Source organism: Podarcis melisellensis (genome assembly GCF_964234715.1).
Source record: "Podarcis melisellensis genome assembly, chromosome: 6".
Lineage (NCBI taxonomy): Eukaryota > Metazoa > Chordata > Lepidosauria > Squamata > Lacertidae > Podarcis > Podarcis melisellensis.
Genome location: NC_138538.1, coordinates 9,183,245 through 9,201,973, shown reverse-complemented (window position 1 = coordinate 9,201,973; position 18,729 = coordinate 9,183,245). Strand labels below are relative to the sequence as shown.

The 18,729-nt window shown below is 44.8% G+C and overlaps 1 protein-coding gene across 1 annotated transcript in view; it reads left to right on the top strand.

Moving 5' to 3' along the window:
• Nucleotides 1-17,745, top strand: part of NTSR1 (neurotensin receptor 1) — a 114,768-nt gene extending 97,023 nt beyond the window's left edge. The window contains exons 3-4 of the mRNA XM_081917120.1: nucleotides 14,944-15,034; nucleotides 16,179-17,745. Coding sequence (XP_081773246.1) covers nucleotides 14,944-15,034; nucleotides 16,179-16,428 — 341 coding nt within the window. The 3' untranslated portion in view covers nucleotides 16,429-17,745. The remainder of the gene's footprint in view (nucleotides 1-14,943; nucleotides 15,035-16,178) is intronic.
• The last annotated feature ends 984 nt before the right edge of the window (nucleotides 17,746-18,729 follow it).

The following is an 18,729-nucleotide window of genomic DNA, read 5'->3' as shown; positions in this document are numbered from 1 at the left end:
TTGGAAGTTACCGGCTACTAACCTTCTCAAAACAAACTTCCAGAATGCCCACCTCACTGATGAAGCATTTTCCAACTCCTGTTTGCTTTAGGCTAGCAAAATGGCTGCCATCATGGACTGTGGGTGGGTGGCAAAGTTTGTGGAGATACCTTCAAAGTTCCCCTTACTATATAGAGGCCTCCCTCTTGATAATGAGTAGCTCCATGTTGGCACAAACTATATCGGCACTCCACACCTGAGTTCACTGTTAGGGGGATTGCTCAAGTCTTTCAACTACCTCTTATTAAATGGGACATCTTGGATTGGAACATGGGCAGTTGGCAAAGGTTTCATAACATTGGTGTTGCTTAGAAGATACACTGAAAACTGTGTTACTGTGTACACTGGAGAATGTCTCCACTGTACACCTTCTCCTTGAAATCACATAGATACATGTTTTTTAAGAAAAGTGATAGCAAAAATTTCCTGTGCTGTCCTAGAATGCCTGGGATCCAGGTAAGGTCAAATGAGTCACTCTTGCCTATAGTCTCTGCGATCCATGATGACTAACCTGCAATACTGTGTTCTACCTCCACAGACTACCACTTGCTAGGATGGGCGAGCATCATAATAATAATAAGAAGAATAATAATAATTTATTATTTATACCCCGCCCATCTGGCTGAGTCTCTCCAGCCACTCTGGGCAGTTCCCAATCAAATGTTAAAAACAGTACAGCATTAAATATTAAAAAAATCCCTAAACAGGACTGCGTTCAGATGTCCTTTAAAGATAGGATAGCTGCTTATTTCCTTCACATCTGAAGGGAGGATGTTCCACAGGGTGGGTGCCACTACCGAGAAGGCCCTCTGCCTAGTTCCCTGTAGCTTTGCTTCTCGCAATGAGAGAACCACCAGAAGGCCCTCAGCACTGGATCTCAGTGTCCGGGCTGAACGATGATGGTGGAGACGCTCCTTCACGTATACTGGGCCGAGGCCGTTTAGGGCTTTAAAGGTCAGCACCAACACTTTGAATTGTGCTCGGAAACGTACTGGGAGCCAATGCAGATCTCTCAGAACCGGTGTTATGTGGTCTCTGTGGCTGCCCCCAGTCACCAGTCTAGCTGCCGCATTCTGGTTTAATTGCAGTTTCAGGGTCACCTTCTAAGGTAGCCCCACATAGAGCGCATTGCAGTAGTCCAAGTGGGAGATAACCAGAGCAGGCACCACTCTGGTGAGACAGTCTGCGGGCAGGTAGGGTCTTAGCCTGCGTACCACTTATTGCACTCAGGGTTTGCTTGCAAGCTTCCCCTGATCATCTGACTGGCCTCTGTGAGAACAAGAGGCAGGACTAGATGGGCAACTGGCCTAATCCAGCAGCCTCTTCTCTTGTTCTTATGATTGTCCTACTGCACATTACTATTTGAGCTTCTGCTAAGGTCTCAATGTGAACTAGTTGTTAATTATCCTCGAATAAATACCAGTGTTAAGATATTAATCATATCTGGGATTTCTTTTAAAGCTGCTAATCTGTGAATAAACAAAAGAATACTTTAACAACGCAGCAGTCCTAGCTAAACGAGTTCCCAATGCAAATACTGAAAGCACATGTACTGGCTTGAGAGCAGTACATGTGAAAAGGATCTAGGAGTCTTGGTTGACCACAAACTTGACATGAGCCAACAGTGTGACGTGGCAGCTAAAAAAGCCAATGCAATTCTGGGCTGCATCGATAGGAGTATAGCATCTAGATCAAGGGAAGTAATAGTGCCACTGTATTCTGCTCTGGTCAGACCTCACCTGGAGTACTGTGTCCAGTTCTGGGCACCGCAGTTCAAGAAGGACACTGACAAACTGGAACGTGTCCAGAGGAGGGCAACCAAAATGGTCAAAGGCCTGGAAACGATGCCTTATGAGGAACGGCTAAGGGAGCTGGGCATGTTTAGCCTGGAGAAGAGGAGGTTAAGGGGTGATATGATAGCCATGTTCAAATATATAAAAGGATGCCACATAGAGGAGGGAGAAAGGTTGTTTTCTGCTGCTCCAGAGAAGCGGACACAGAGCAATGGATCCAAACTACAAGAAAGAAGATTCCACCTAAACATTAGGAAGAACTTCCTGACAGTAAGAGCTGTTCGACAGTGGAATTTGCTGCCAAGGAGTGTGGTGGAGTCTCCTTCTTTGGAGGTCTTTAAGCAGAGGCTTGACAACCATATGTCAGGAGTGCTCTGATGGTGTTTCCTGCTTGGCAGGGGGTTGGACTCGATGGCCCTTGTGGTCTCTTCCAACTCTATGATTCTATGATTCTAGGGGGAAAACAACCACCCAGAATTGATATTTTATTAGATTTTACAATATAATTAAAGCACAGGTCTACGTGTCATGTTCAACACAGTCATTATTTCATTACTTAAATAGAATCCACTTCCATTCACACAGTTCCATATACTGTAGCTACCAATTATATTGTTATTATTGTTAAATCTCATATTTAAAGCAAGTTACAACCTAGACAGCAGTAGCAGAAAATTACAGATTTCTCCCTGAAGGCAGCCCTGTTTAGGGAAGTAATGTTTAATGCTGTATTGCATTTTTAATATTCGGTTGGGAGCTGCCCAGAGTGGTTGGGGAAACCCAGTCAGATGGGTGGTGTATAAATTGTTGTTGTTGTTGTTGTTGTTGTTGTTGTTGTTGTTGTTGTTGTTGTTGTTAGGTTCATACCATAACCCTAAGATCAACTCTGAGTTTATCAGAAATACAAATACATCATTATATATATAAAAAAAAACCAGAACAAAGGGAGTAACAGCAGCAGCAACAATAAAAACCCAAGTCTCAAAATAGCTTAGTAAGAGCTGAGTATGTTCAACAGCCATGGAAAACAGAGTGACAGCTGGAAAAGAAAAATGGAACAGGAGGGAGGAGGAACAGAATGATTTGCTTGGAGGGAGTGGCAGGCTAGGACCTTGAACAGGAGCGGGTCCCTATAGGAGGACGGTTGCAATGCATCCTCTGCAAATGCATATTCTTAAAATGAGCTTTGGGTTTGGTGCTTTCGTTGATTCCAAATAGGCTGGGTTCAAATTTCCAGTTCACTTTAACCGAGGGAAATTCAAATGCACATGTAATGCAATGAAATGCAAATTTGAGAAACACTGCAGTTGGTTACCATATTTTTTGTGTATAAAATGCCCCCATGTATAACACGACCCCTATTTTTTGAGCCCAAAATTATGAAATAAACATTTTGCAACATTCCGTGTACAAGACAACCCCCAATTTTAAACTTAAAAACATTGTGGGGAAATATAGTCTTATGCTCCGAAAAATACAGTATATGAATTTGTAAACTGGGAAACTCTTCTGCATGCAAACACCCCCAGACCCATTGCATTCAACACAGAAAGGCCATTTCCCTCCCCCCACATCTACTGATAAATGGTTGGGCTGAACTAATGCTCATCTACATTAGTTGTGACTAAGCTCCATGTGCAAGCAATGGGACTTACTCATCTCATTGGGGCCTGGGCTGCCATTCTTTGCCCACTTTCTTATGAGTAAGGCCACCTGAATAAAACAGGAATCACTCCCAAGTAACCATGCAGAGACTTGGGTCATAAATCATAACATCTCATTTAGCATTTTACAGCACACCTGAAACAAAATGATCTTAAAAATTCATTCTATTCTAGAATTGCATGGAGGGAAGGAAGTATATTCTTCCTCTTGTCCCCACCCCCCGCGATAGCTCTCTGTTTTACTTCAAGTAAGACTTACAGCTGGCACATTTGAAAGCCTACAGGGAGCATGGATGGCTGGAGAATAGTAAAACTGCCTTCTATTCCTCTGTCATGCACAAAGGAGGCTCAATCAATCTAAACTCTGTAACATACAGCAAGCTATTAAAGGAGCAAATTGCAACATTCCTTCTCCCTCCAAAAATCAAAGCACACACATAATGCTGTACAGAATCCATTGAGAAAAAGAAGTATTGTCTGGGCACTATTGGCATAAGACCACCAAGGTGAAATCATACACTAAATACTCTCATGCCTCACTGTAACTACTCACTCATGGGCTAGTTACCCAGAGAAAATGGGGGGGGGGGACTTAATTGTTTGTTATCGGCACTGAAAATTACATATTTGCACCTTTGGATAAATGTTCCGTGGCAACAGAGTTTCAGCTGGTTAGCGCAGATCTACCAAATATAGAGAATGAAAGAAAAAGGGAGGAAAAGTAAACTGCAAAGTATTTGTGTGAGGAACTATGCTGATCTCCAGTTCAACACCAGATACACCACATAGATGTGTATATGCTAAGCTAGAACTCTTGCACTAGAATGGGGGACTATGGGGAATAGTGGTTCGTCTGGATGGATAATAATAATAATAATAATAATAATAATAATAATAATAATAATAATAAATGTTTATTTATACCCCACCATTCCCGGTTCAGAAAACCAGGCTCAGGGTGGCTAACAACAAACTTAAAACACTTAATTGATGCGACAAAAAACCAGCATAAAATACAGTATAAAATGTGAATATCAATAAATTCAGAATTCAAAAATCAATTGGGGGGGGGGGATCCATCCATTAAACGTTAGATGATCACCAGGGCTAGCTGGCTAAATTTGGGCCAGCGAGGAGACCAGGGGAGAATTAGCTGTGGGATCCCAGAACGGGTAATCTTCATAAAAGGGGGGGGGGGAGGAAGGGGAATAAAAGATCAGGCTAAGTTCAAATTGAAAGCCAGGTGGAATAGCTCTGTATTACAGGCCCTGTGGAAGGAAGTTAAATCCTGCAGGGCCCTGGTCTCATGGGACAGAGCATTCCACCAGGTCGGAGCCACCACTGAGAAGGCCCTGGCCCTGGTGGAGAATAATCTGACTTCCTTAGGGCCCGGGACCTCTAAACTATGATTATTCATGGATGTGAAATAACTTGTGGTCAGGGAACACAGGACTCAAGTCTGTGTTGGGTACGGGGTTAAGAAGCCATCAATTTCCGTTTTCATCCACGTTCTTGGCAGCCCTGCTTCTATTCTGCTACAGTTCGGCTTCCACCAAAAAACATGTTATTCCTTTTACTCTTTGCTGTGGTGAAATTGTGTTGATTTATTAATTATGTCACGAAAGGGCTGGAAGCAATATACTTGGTTTTCAGACACTTCATCGTCTTGGGTGCCCTTCCTCTGCACACATTCCAGCTTGTCAATATCGTTTTTAAATTGTGGTGCCCAGAACTGGACACAGTATTTCAAGTGTGTTCTAGCCAAGGCAGAATAGAGCAGGACTATGACCTTCCCTTGATGAGGACACTATGCTTCTGTTGATGCAGCCTAGAATAGTATTAGTTTTCTTTGCTGCTGCATCATACTGTTGACTCATATTACGCTTGTGATCTACTAAAAGCTCTAAATCCTTTTCATATGGGCTACTGGCAAGCCAGGTGTCCCCCATCTTATATATGTACAGCTGGTTCTTTCTGCCTACTTGTAGAACCCTCCTGAAATTCATTTTGCTAGCTTTAGCTGGTTCTCTAATCTGTTAAGGTCATCTTGAATCCCAATTCTCTCTTCTGAGGTATTGGCTACCCCTCCCAGTTTGGTGTCATCTGCAGCGTTGAGCATACCCTCTATTCTTTCATCCAAGTCATTTATAAAAATGTTGAACCACACTGTGCCCAGGTCAGAACTCTGTGCCCCCCCCACTTGTCTTTGAAGTCTGCTTCAGGTGGCCCCAAATGTCATTACAAGTTGGATAATGAATCCAAATTACTTTGTGTTCATTTCCTACCTTCTAGGATTGGCCCCCTGTTGAGTTCAGCATGCAGTTAAGACAATCAGCAAAACATATTTGAAACAGTTTTTTAAAAACATCAAAATTAAGCCCTGAAATCAAATTGCAAATGAATTTTTAAAAGGAGTGTAGAACCAAGATAACTTGTGTAAGCCCACATAGAATATCTTAGGCAGCTGAGCTCTTATCAGGCTCTTCCTTGGCTTTCATTTTTTTTAAAGAAACTGTTTCTGTACAACAATGAGAAATAGAAACTACTTGTCTGTCTAAATGAAAAGCTGAGGATCTGGCAGTTCTGCTGGAGGGAACCAGTGAACAGAAATCATTTTGCTGGGCCTGGAACTAACTTGTAACCCAGGACTCTCATTTATTGACCTATGTTCTAGAGTCCCTAAACCTTATCAAGTGCTCTGGCTCCACTTGTCCCTGGGAGTATAACATCCGTGATCATTATAATGCCCACCCTCCTTCTGCTGCCAGCAGGTTGCTACACTCCAATCGTTATTCCTGCCTGGCACGGGAAATGTCAGCAGAAACCAATGAATAATATTGAGAGGGTATGTGTGCTGGTCCCGAGGGTTAACCATGTGGTGAGGTCCGAGTCCAGTCCAAGGTCGAGGGTGCGGTATGGAGGCTGTCTGTCAAAACTAAAGCTGGGTCTAAGGCAGGGAATCGGGTGAGGTCAGGAACTCTGGAAGAAGAGCAGGACAGGGTTCAGGCAGGAACAGGTTACCAACAATGTTGCTCCCGCAACCTGGGACTGGGTGGCTTTTATCTGCCTTGAGGCATAGGGCGGCCCCGGTCCACAGGTGACTCGCCTCTCCTGGCATGGAGGCGAGCACTCCTCCTGCGGGAACTTAGTTCCCTCCGCCTCTCTGCCCTGAGCCTCTGCAGTTCAGGAGAGGCTGGAGGGTTACCAGACACAGAGGCAACCTCAGCTTCCCCTGACGGGGCTGAGAGTGGAGCACCTGCAGGCAATAGGTCCTCCATCACCTCAGGAGCCAGAGCAAACTCAGCTGGTGCCTGCACCTGAGGACCCAGCACAGGTGAGGACCCTTCAGGTTCAAGCCCCTGCCCCGGCTCAGCTGGTTCTGGAGGTGGGGACTCCTGTGCAGGCTGGGATTCCTCAGGTTCAGCCTCTGAGTCTGAATCCCAGGCCATCACAGTATGTCACTTCTACAGACACACACCCTCTCTCTAACTACCACTCCTAGCAACAGGACTCAGCTCTCCAAATGTTGTTGGGCTACAATTCCTATCATCCTGGAACACTGATCCTCATGCCATGACTCATCTTTAAAAGCTTGGCGGGGGGGACATGGAAACTTGTTGGGACATCTTTGTTGCTTCCATCCACTTCCAAGCTTCTTGCTCTACTCTTGAACTCCTGAACCGTGACCCTTGAGCTTTGTGTCTGCTCCTGAGTCTGTGTCTGAATAAACATCTATTTCTTACTTACAAGTAAGAGCCAGAACAGAGCCTATTGGAGGCTTTCACATTAATGCCACAATTTCTTCCTAGGAAATGGATAATACTCTTGCAGATGTTGGGGAAATATTGGGGTCCAATACCCTGTGGAATCAGGCTGCATGGCCAATAAGATCCAGAAGCCAATTGCCAGTCAAGCAGGACATTTATTTGGGTTTGCAAATAGCTGAGGAGTGGCATACAAAATAGGGAAAAGCACAAATACTTATACACTTACAAGCAAAGGGACAGATGTGTCTAAATATGGCAGAACTTCCTTCTACTAGCTTCTACTGGTTTAATCACAAGGCATAGCAACATTCTTATCGTCCCCTCCCTTTATCCTCAACTGTTATAGCAATAGCTCCTGTATACGTTTTATTCTGTCCTAAACTCTTGGTTTTCTTGCAAACACAATCCTTCACATTCCTTTCTCACAAACATTTCAACTTTCATTTTATATTATCTCTATAATTTCTGAAGCACAGAAACACTCCTCATGATCCTGCAGCCCAGCAGGATTCTGTTCTTAAGATGGGGTGTGATGCCATGTGAGAACCTCATTGACCAGTACGTTTCCGAGCACAATTCAAAGTGTTGGTGCTGACCTTTAAAGCCCTAACCTGATTTGGTCCAGTATGCCTGAAGGAGCATCTCCAGCCCCATCATTCTGCCTGACACTGAAGTGTAGCTCCAAGGGCCTTCTGGTGGTTCCCTCACTGTGAGAAGCAAAGTTACAGGGAACCAGGCAGAGGGCCTTCTCAGTAGTGGCACCTGTGGAACGCCCTCCCACCAGATGTCATAGAGAAAAACAACTACCAGACTTTTTGAAGACATCTGAAGACAGCCCTGTTTAGGGAAGCTTTTAATGTTTGACGGACTATTGTATTTTAATATTTTGTTGGAAGCCGCCCAGAGTGGCTGGGGAAACCCAGCCAGATGGGCGGGGTATAAATTATTATTATTATTATTATTATTATTATTATTATTATTATTATTATTATAGCTGTGGGGACAGCTGAATCAGCCCTAACCCTTGAGCAAAAAAAAGCTGTAGCTCTGGAGAGATTTAAAACTTTTATTGGTCAATAAACAGGTCTGTACTTTTTTCCCTTTCCTTCCCCAGGCTAATTCCCCAGACTAATTAGGCAGATCCAATTCCAAACAATTTATTGGCTTGTGCCAGTTTGTGAATTAAGCTCATTTGGCAATTCATTAAACAGGTTGCTCCGCCTGGGATCGTAGCCTTTCAGCTCATTTGCCAATACCACCCAAGTGGGAAAACTTCAAAGAACTCACCTGGGGTGCCATTGGTTTTCTAAGAGCTACTCGCCTTTTCCTGCCTTGGAGGCGATAAACTTATTTTGTGTGAGCCCCAGAAAATTATGCCTATAGGTGGCTGTAGTTCTTATGTATCCTTCTGCATCCAGCACCATCAATGTGTGTCAGGGTTTGCGAAGTTCTTCAAATAAACAGAGGTAGGTCTATGGCTGCAAGGAGCTTACAGTCCAAGTTTTAGCAGTGGGAGGAAGGGAAGAGAGCCAAAGGTAGGGATGGATGAATGTGAACAAATGCAGTCACATGCTCAGTAGCAGTCGGTGTGATTAAAGGCCTAAGTCAAAGCTGCCTCACAGCCCTGTTGACATCCAGAGGCCTTATCCGAGCTCAAGTACACACACTGGCCTAGAAGAAGGCCATTGAAGGGTGTTGCCTGGGGAGAGGTTCAAAGGATCAGGGTGGGAGGCCTGAGGTTGCCCACCCTAGGAGGGGTGGTCTGTCAATAGCATTTGGCCTTAGCAGCTAAAATGAGCTTCCACATGTGATGATGATGATGAGGATGAAGATAACTAGATTATCTAATTAGATAATCCTGCATTGCAGGAGGTTGGACCAGATGGCCCTCAGGGTCCCTTCTGACTCTGCAATTCTATAATTCTATAATTGTGCCCCACCCATTTGACTGGGTTGACCTCGCCACTCTGGGTAAAGGTAAAGGTAAAGGTAAAGGGACCCCTGACCTTAGGTCCAGTCGTGACCAACTCTGGGGTTGCGGCGCTCATCTCGCTTTATTGGCCAAGGAAGCCGACATACAGCTTCCGGGTCATGTGGCCAGCAAGACTAAGCCTCTACTGGCGAACCAGAGCAGCGCACGGAAACGCCGTTTACCTTCCCGCTGGAGCGGTACCTATTTATCTACTTGCACTTCGACGTGCTTTCGAACTGCTAGGTTGGCAGGAGCAGGGACCAAGCAATGGGAGCTCACCCCGTTGCGGGGATTCAAACTGCCGACCTTCTGATCGGCAAGTTCTAGGCTCTGTGGTTTAACCCACAGCACCACCCGCGTCCCGCCACTCTGGTACCTTCCAACAAATATAAAAGCATAATAATTCACTCCACGTGGGGCTGCCCTTGAGACTGGCCCAGAAACTCCAGTGGGTGCAGAATGCCGCAGCAGGACTCCTTACGTGGTCCTTGCTGCGGGGTCACATTCACCCGGTGCTATACCAGCTGCACTGGCTCCCAGTGGAGTACCGGATCAGGTTTAAGGTGCTGGTTTTAACCTTTAAAGCCCTATATGGCCTAGGACCCTCGTACCTACGGGACCGCCTCACCTGGTATGTCCCACGGAGGACCTTACGGTCTTCAAATAAAAACATCTTGGAGATCCCGGGCCACAGGGAGGTTAGGCTGGCCTCAACCAGAGCTAGGGCTTTTTTGGCCGTGGCCCCGATCTGGTGGAATGCTCTGTCAAAAGAGACTAGACAAAAGGGACTTGACATCTTTCCACAGGGCCTGCAAGACAGAGCTGTTCCACCAGGCCTTTGGCCAAGGCGCAGTCTGACCCCCTCCTTCGGTATTCCTCATAGAACTCTAGCCCAATGGTTGCCATTAATTTGATTTTGAATTGATTTTAGAATAATTGATTTTAGAATGCATTTCAATTAATTGATTGTGATTTTATGTAAACTGTGTTACTCTTATTGTTGTTAGCCACTCTGAGCCTGGCTTCGGCTGGGGAGGGCGGGATATAAATAAAAAAATATTATTATTATTATTATTATTATTATTATTATTATTAATTATAAAACATCAAACTTTAAAAACTTCCCGATAGAGGGCTGCCTTCAGATGTCTTCTGAAAGCTGTATAGTTATTTATATCCTCGACATCCAATGGGAGGGCATTCCACGGGGTGGGCACCACTACCGAGAAGGCCCTGTGATTGTAAGAAGCTGGAAGCAGAAGATGAAAGGGGACAGATGTCACCATGGCCTATGTGAGTGCTTCTGAAAGCAAGGCACTCCTGCAACAAGATGTTTTCTCTTCATTTTTGCCTCCATTTGGTGGTAGACTGCTTCTAAACATGGATGAGCCATTTACCTTTCGTAGCTAAGAACCATTGATATGGATCTGGTTCTCCAAAAATCTGCTCAAGTTCCTCAGGAAGAAACAAACAAACAAACCCATGGCACTGACACAGCAAAGTGTTCATTCTCTGAAGTGCCTGTACCTGGATGTGAGGTACTAACAGGTGGCCTAGATGGTTCACTGAATGTATGCCCATCCTTTCACACACCCCACTGGATCATGGATTGTGTAGTCTTTAGGGCTATGTGCATTTTTTCTGCGTGCAAAAATTAAGATGGTAGTAGCAGCTAAGGGCAGAAATATCAAGGATTCATGGGGGGGGGGAATAAAAAGTCTTGGAAATGTAGAGATGCCAATCATATGTCATGCTTGTTAATGTAAGAACAGATAGTAAGTTGATTCCTTGAAATGTCAAGCAGAATTTCTAATGGCTGCCAGAACTTTTGGATCAGGATTTAGAAATTATGGAAATTTAATATTTGTCCTGTTCCAGACTTGTCATGGAACTCTACAGGAAGGAACTGGGATGAATTGGCAGAGATCTGAATGCTTGTTTGTGGCCTCTGATATTCTTAAAGAACCTCTCTGCAATTAGACTCTATATCTACCTATTGGTATATAAAATTAGTTGCCATGACTCAGAAAATAAATAACCAATTAGTAACCTATTTATGGTAATGTTGTAATATTCAATGCAATCGCACTGCTATTAAAAATTGAGACATGCAATTAGATGTATCTGAGATAAACTTGGAGGTGCAAAGAGGGAGAGAGATTTGGTCTCCTTGGAGACAGTTCTGCGGACAGTTCCATGCAAGTCTCATTTATATCCTCAATATAAAGGCTCCAAGTAGATCTTTGCCTATTTGGCCCTTAGCCTTGATCTGTGGCAGCAGGGATGCAAAGCCCAGAGAGCCAAAACCAAAACTGCAGCCTCATTCTTTATTTTAGGCTAAACAATTATTAGAATAATAATAATAATTTATTATTTATATCCCGCCCATCTGGCTGGGTTTCCCCAGCCACTCTAGGCAGCTTTCAACAAAATATTAAAATACAGTAATGCATCAAATATTAAAAGCTTCCCTAAACAGGGCTTCCTTCAAATGTCTTCTAAAAGTCTGGTAGTTGTTGTTCTCTATGACATCTGGTGGGAGGGCGTTCCACAGGGCAGGAGCCACTATCAAGAAGGCCCTCTGTCTGGTTCCCTGTAACTTAGCTTTTCGCAGTGAGGGAACCACCAGAAGGCCCTTGGTGCTGGACCTCAGTGTCAAGGTAGAACAATGGGGGTGGAGACGCTCCTTCAGATATACTGGACTGAGGCTGTTTAGGGCTTTAAAGGTCAGCACCAACACTTTGAATTGTGCTTGGAAACGTACTGCGAGCCAATGTAGGTCTTTCAAGACCGGTGTTATGTGGTCTCGGTGGCCGCTCCCAGTCACTAGTCTAGCTGCTGCATTCTGGATTAGTTGTAGTTTCCAGGTTACCTTCAAAGGTAGCCCCATGTAGAGTGCATTGCAGTAGTCCAAGCGGGAGATAACCAGAGCATGCACCACTCTGGAGTCCACGGGCAGATAGGGTCTCAGCCTGCGTACCAGTTGGAGCTGGTAAACAGCTGCCCTGGACACAGAATTAACCTGTGCCTCCATGGACAGCTGTGAGTCCAAAATGACTCCCAGGCTGCACACCTGGTCCTTCAGGGGCACAGTTACCCCATTCAGGACCAGGGAGTCCTCCACACCTGCCTGCCTCCTGTCCCCCAAAAACAGTACTTCTGTCTTGTCAGGATTCAACTTCAATCTGTTAGCCGCCATCCATCCTCCAACCACCTCCAGACACTCACACAGGACCTTCACCACCTTCACTGGTTCTGATTTGAAAGAGAGGTAGAGCTGCGTATCATCCACATATTGATGGACACCCATCCCAACCCCCCCTGGTGATCTCTCCCAGCGGCTGCATATAGATGTTGAAAAGCATGTACCTGTAATGTTGGTCAGACCTGAAACATAGAAGGCAGTATGCCTCCTTACCTTGAGACTAACCAGTTCTCCATCTATCTCAGTATTGTCCACACTAACCAGCAGCAGCTCTCCAGGATTTCAGACAAGGGACATCCCCAGATGTTGGGAACTGAGCCTGGGTCCTTCTGGATGCAAAGCTGATGATTCACATATGGAGAAACTAGTGTTAGAGACCTTGGGTTAGTCACTACCTCTCAGCCTAACCTATTGTCAGGTATGCTGGCAGGCACAGGAGTTTTCCCCTCCCTCCAGTAGCTTCTGATAAGAAGTAGTGAGCCTCTGGCAGGTTTATAGTCCGTTTTATTTACGACAACATACTGAGAGCAGCATTAAGCAACCCTCCCCACGGATGGCAGTTGCTCACTCTGAATCTCCTCCCCTTCTGCAGCAAAAAGTATGCCATCAGCCACCTGTCCCTCCCCTGCACTTCCTTTGTTCCTTGATCCTTTCAGTCCTCCGAGTTTGGGGGGAGGGAGGGACTTCTCCACCACTCTCAAGAATATAATATAATAATTTATTATTTGTACCCCGCCCATTTGGCTGGGCTTCCCTAGCTACTCTGGGCAGCTTCCAACAAAGATTAAAAATCTCCTAAGCACTCCCTCCCTCCTGGTTGCCTAGCTACTATCTCAAAGCTGTCCAGCTCTTCCCCTGACTGTGCAGCCTCTGAATCTGCTGGTCTCACTGCTTCTGGGAACATGGAAAGCAAGGGGGGATCCTCCCCTCCCCCTCTGTTAGAAGCTGCTCTGTCTGTGACTGCATTCCTCCATCTTCAGAGTCAGACCAGCCTCTGGCATCCGATTCAGACCAGCCCCTGACACCTATCATACAGGGTCATTATCTAATAGGTTGCTTTGGGGCTGAGTAGGGATTTTTAATTTGCCTGCTATTGACTCTTTGTACAGTTTGTTTCACCTGCTCTGCATTGTGGTTTCTGGGGTGTGATGCACTTGACTCTAGGGAAGAATGATGCTGGAATCTCCCCTACTTACTTTTATGGTGCGACTAGGAGAAGGGGTAGGCAGAATGCCATCTCAAATGCTGCAGGTGTTGTCTGATAGGTTATAGCTAGCTCCTGCAGTAATATTTAGTATCTCTGTGTTATATTAAGTCAATTTAGTGACCCATAGTTTCACCCAGTCCTATCTGTCTTGCTGTTTCAGCTCTAAGCTGCAAAATACTATCTGCTGTTTTCAGTACCATGGAGAGCGCTCATATATCAAAATGTCTATGATACCATTCCATCATTACAGAAGTCTTTCAAACAGCTTATTGCCTCCAGATGAGAAGGTTGTTTTCAAAGCCCTAACAAATTAAAAGATCAGATTCCGAAATAGATTTTTCTGCTTATTGGAAATAAGCTCAGTCTTCAGCCATGTCATGCTGCAGGTTTCCAAAGGATGGTCCAGTTTTCTTTCTCAACACGACAGATGGGCTTGCTGTTTGTTTGTTTGTTTGTTTGTTTGTTTGTTTGTTTGTTTTCTGGCTTGGGTTGAACTCCTGCTGAACAGGTGGTCCTCAGGCATGAAGTGCTGTCAGAGGGAGAGGTAACAGTGATGCCCAAAAAAGAAAGGAAGTGATGCTTTCTAAGCTGAATGATGGACTTGAATCATAGTATCAGAGAATCAGAGTTGGAAGGGACCCCAAGGGCCATCTAGTCCAACCCCCTGAAGTGCAGGAATCCTACCCACAGCAAACCACCAAATTTCTGGTCAGCAGACAGAAGCACTGGCCCATTGCGCTACACCACACAGACAAAATTAAGTTCTTCACATAGTACATTATTAAACTACGGAATTTGCTCCCACCAGAGGCACTGATGGCCACCAACTTGGATGGCTTTAAAAGAGGTACATGCATGGCTACAAAGGAACCATCAGGATCCACTCTGATCCACATCATTTTTTACTGTGGTCCCAAGCCCACCACTGGATCGAGTTTGACCCATTGCAGGTGAGTGGGCCCAACAAATTACCCTCAAGGAAATGCAAATTCCCCACCCTTCCTCTACTGAATCATTATTCCCCCTTCCATCTGCATTCCTTTCTTTGCAGCAAAGTCCCCCTTCATGCATAAGAGCCCTCCAGTGTGGAAAGCTGAAAATCATTCCTATCTTTTTCATGCAGAACTTGTGTTGTTGCAATGATTGCAAACAGTTAGGTGAGCCAGCTTTTGCTCCTGGTTGTGGGATACTGATTTAACATAGCACGGGGTGCAAATCATCAACTTGCCTTGCAATGCAACGAAAGTGCAGACTGCACCGACTACAGAGACTAATCGGTATTTTTGTCCATTGCAGGAGCTGTTGTGATTGCCTTTGTTGTCTGCTGGCTTCCGTATCATGTACGGCGACTTATGTATTGCTATGTGCCAGAAAATCAGTGGTCAGAGTGAGTAACCTAATTCTGTGCATTAACTGCAGTATGTTTCAATGCAAATCACAGTGGCCAACAGCCTTGCTTCCCCTACCCAATGAGGTGACTCCTGGCCTCTTAGAAGAGGACAGCTACTCTCAGGGGAAAGCTGCCATCCTGCTGGAAGTATTGACTGGATAATGGCTCAGTCTTCCTTTACCCTCATCCTTCAAGGGAAGAAGTTCTGGTGATCCAGATCCCTCTGATTGCATCTCCAGCCAATAACCCTGAGCCAAGTTCATAGAACTAGGAGGTTTCATAGCCCCTAAATCCATAAGGTCAAGAACTTCTTAAAGGAAGTCCAAGTTGCTAGACCCTGAAGCTGACACTGGAAGTTTGAGCAAGAGGTGTGAATGTGCTTATCCACCATCTCAGCTTTTTGCTCTCCTAGGGTTCCTTCTCCATTGAAGGAGACAGAAGGGACAACCTCAGGCCCAGTGCATGACTCCAAGCCAAATCTTTGTCCCTTGAAATTCCAGCCAAGTAATGTGTACACATATGCATGTACTAGAGCAAAAAAATGCATATATATGTTGGGATACTGCCAGGGAGACAAAGGCCATCATGCCTCCACGGCGATTCCGGGTGATCCATCAATCTCCCGTAGATACGCAGTGTCAGTCAATTAGCGACACCAGCCTCAGAAACAGCTGTCCACATTCCAAGAACTGGTGCACGCCCTTTTGCAGAGTTCGCACAACGAAAGATGCACTCAGGAGAGCATATTTACAACTTTATTCAGCGTTGGTCAGAACAAAGGAAAAAACATGACTGCCTGCCTGCGTGTCGAGGCACAGAGAGAAAAACAACAGCTATATACAAAAGAGAAACTTCCTGTGAGCAGGAAATACGTAGGCTGTGACTCACAACAGCCTGTCCCCTTTTTAAGGTGGAACGGAACTATCCTAACATATATTAGCAAAAATAACAGGCAAGAAAGCATTATATTTGGGGGGAATGCTTTGAAAAAAATTGTACATTTAGCAAAATTGAATAGAGTATGTTTAGAGAAATGTGCTCTAAAATGATGATGAATTATCACGATGACTTGTTGTTACACAACTCAGCCATCTGGTTTTTTCCTTGCTCATTTGCCCCTCCTTTTCTTCTCTCCCCTTAGCTTCCTTTTTGACTTCTACCACTACTTCTACATGCTGACAAACATCCTCTTCTATGTCAGTTCAGCCATCAACCCAGTCTTGTACAACTTGGTCTCTGCCAACTTCCGCCAAATCTTCCTCTCCACACTCATGTTTGTGTGCCTACCATGGAGGAAGAAGAAGAAGAGGACCAAGTTCAACCGGAAGTCCAACAGCATCTCCAGCAACCATACCTTCTCCAGCCAAGTCACCAGAGAAACCACATATTGAGACTTGGGCATTGTCAAGGAAGGAAAGAACAAGCGTCTTGATTCAAGGCAGAATCAGAGCTTGAGAAGAGGGCTGTACTGCTTTCATACATGACCTCCAAATTCACCATAGCATGAATGTGTTTAGCTGGTTGTCATACATGGGAATGAATAGACCTCTGTTCTACAGATTAACTTTGGGGTTATGTTAATGCATCGGCCTCTGCCTTTTTGTGAGTAACGTCTCCATGTTGTGTAATTTTGATCCAGCATAGAAGTTGCCTGTGACGTCATCCAGGAAGCATAAACATTTATGGAGTCAGTGTTGGCCAAGCTTGAATGCTTCTTGTACTGCTGTTCATCCATTTCTCAGTTAGAAGTGCCACAGGGGTGTTGGAAAAGACCCACCTTTCCTGGTGATTTTAAGCTGGTATAGAAGCTGGGTAGGTATTGTGGTTGGGGTTTGGGTTGGGTTTTAGTGAATGGGGGTTGTTGCTTTTAGGGTGGGGGAAGGGAAACTTATCCAACGGGTCTTTAAAGAAAGAGGAATGTAAATTGTTCAATAAAGAAGGGCATGCAATACTCAGGGAATGAGGTTATTCTTGTACTTTTGGGTTTGGGGATGAATTCAGGTTCTGCAATGAGTGTTTGGGGGAACCAGTGTGGCTCCCTTTCATTTGATAAGGGAAGGGTGGGGTGCCTTGGAAAGTCCATGGTGCCATGTTGGGTTACGTTTTCAATAATATTTCAATATTTTGGCCTAGGAAACCACTGTTGTTATTATTTGTGTATGTGCCTGTCATAGCAGGGCCACGTTCCTTGATCAAAGCCTCCAGGCAATGATACCATTGTACAGTAATGATGCTGGCAAAGGCAAGGGTGCCTGGAAAAATATACTATACCTGCTAGGAGAGAAAGGGGAAAGTTGTTGCATCCTTCATATAGCGCTGGAATTCACTTGAGGCAGAGGAGACACATCCAGCGTTGATTTCTGGTCAAGTTCAATTACTTTGTCTACAACTGTGTAACACTTGTGTCATGCCAATCATATGCAAAGTGCCATACAGATCAAGGGGTTGCTCAGAGCACTTGCAATCTTCAGTAGATAATGAAGAAGAGATGAGGGAAGAAATTAGGAAATTGTAAGTAGCAGGTATGGCAGTAGCAGCTAAATGGCAGTGGAAAACTGAGTCTGGATAAGGTATTAAAAAGAGGGTACTCTCCATTTTTTCTTCACCAACAACTCTGTATAGTAAGTTGGGTTGAGACATGGTGACAAGCCAACAATATGGAATAAAAAATACCTCTTGTATGCTAACAATTTAAGGGAGTGGGGGGGGGGAGACAGGGAGTTACAGAACAGCTACTGATGGTTTGAGAAAATAAGGATGGTTAAAATCAGAGTTATGAAATGAACAATAGCGAAGAACGCAGAGACTTTAATCAAGGCAAAATCTCAAGACATCTGGAACATGGGGAGTCCGCTTTTGAATTGTTATTTTTTGTAATTGTAATATATAATTGGTGGTATTATTATTGTCTTTGTCCATGGAGTTTTCTTGGCAGGGATACTGGAGTGGCTTGCCGGTTCCTCCTCCAGGTGGATCACGTTTGGTCAAAGCTCTCCACTATGACCTGTTCATCTTGGGTGCCCTGCTCGGCATAGTTCATAGCTTCTCTGAGTTCTTCAAGCCCCTTCGCCACGGCAAGGCAGTGATCCATGAAGGGGACAGAGGTGCCTGGCGTTCTTTGGTCCATGGGGTCACGAAGAGTCGGACACGACTAAACGACTACACAACAACAACATTATTATTGTAATTTGGAATGATTGGATTGGATTTGTTGTTAATTGGAGGATTTCATTGAAAATGAATAAAAAATATTTATAGAAAAAAGAGAGACATGGTGACCAGCCTAAGCTCAGCCTTCCCCAAACCTGATGTCCTCCCGATGGTTTGGATTCCAGCTACCATCAGCCCCAACCAATGTGACATCTTTGCAGCTTCATGGTTGCAAAGTTACCCCCCCTCAACTGTATACCTAAAGAGATGGAGGGGAAACTCTTCTCTTTCTACAGGTATGGGAAGTATGTTGCTGGAGCTATCAGTCCCAGCTAATACAATGTATGGTCAGAGATGATGAAAGCTATCATCCAACATCTGAAGAGCACCAGGTTGGGGGAAGCTGTCCTAAGGTCACCCACTGAGCATCATGGCTGAGATGAACCTAATCTCCCTAGTTCTAAGTCCAGCCCCTATCCACTACACCATACTGAGACTGATATCAATATGGCGATTTCCTAAAGGCAGATTCAACTCTTCAG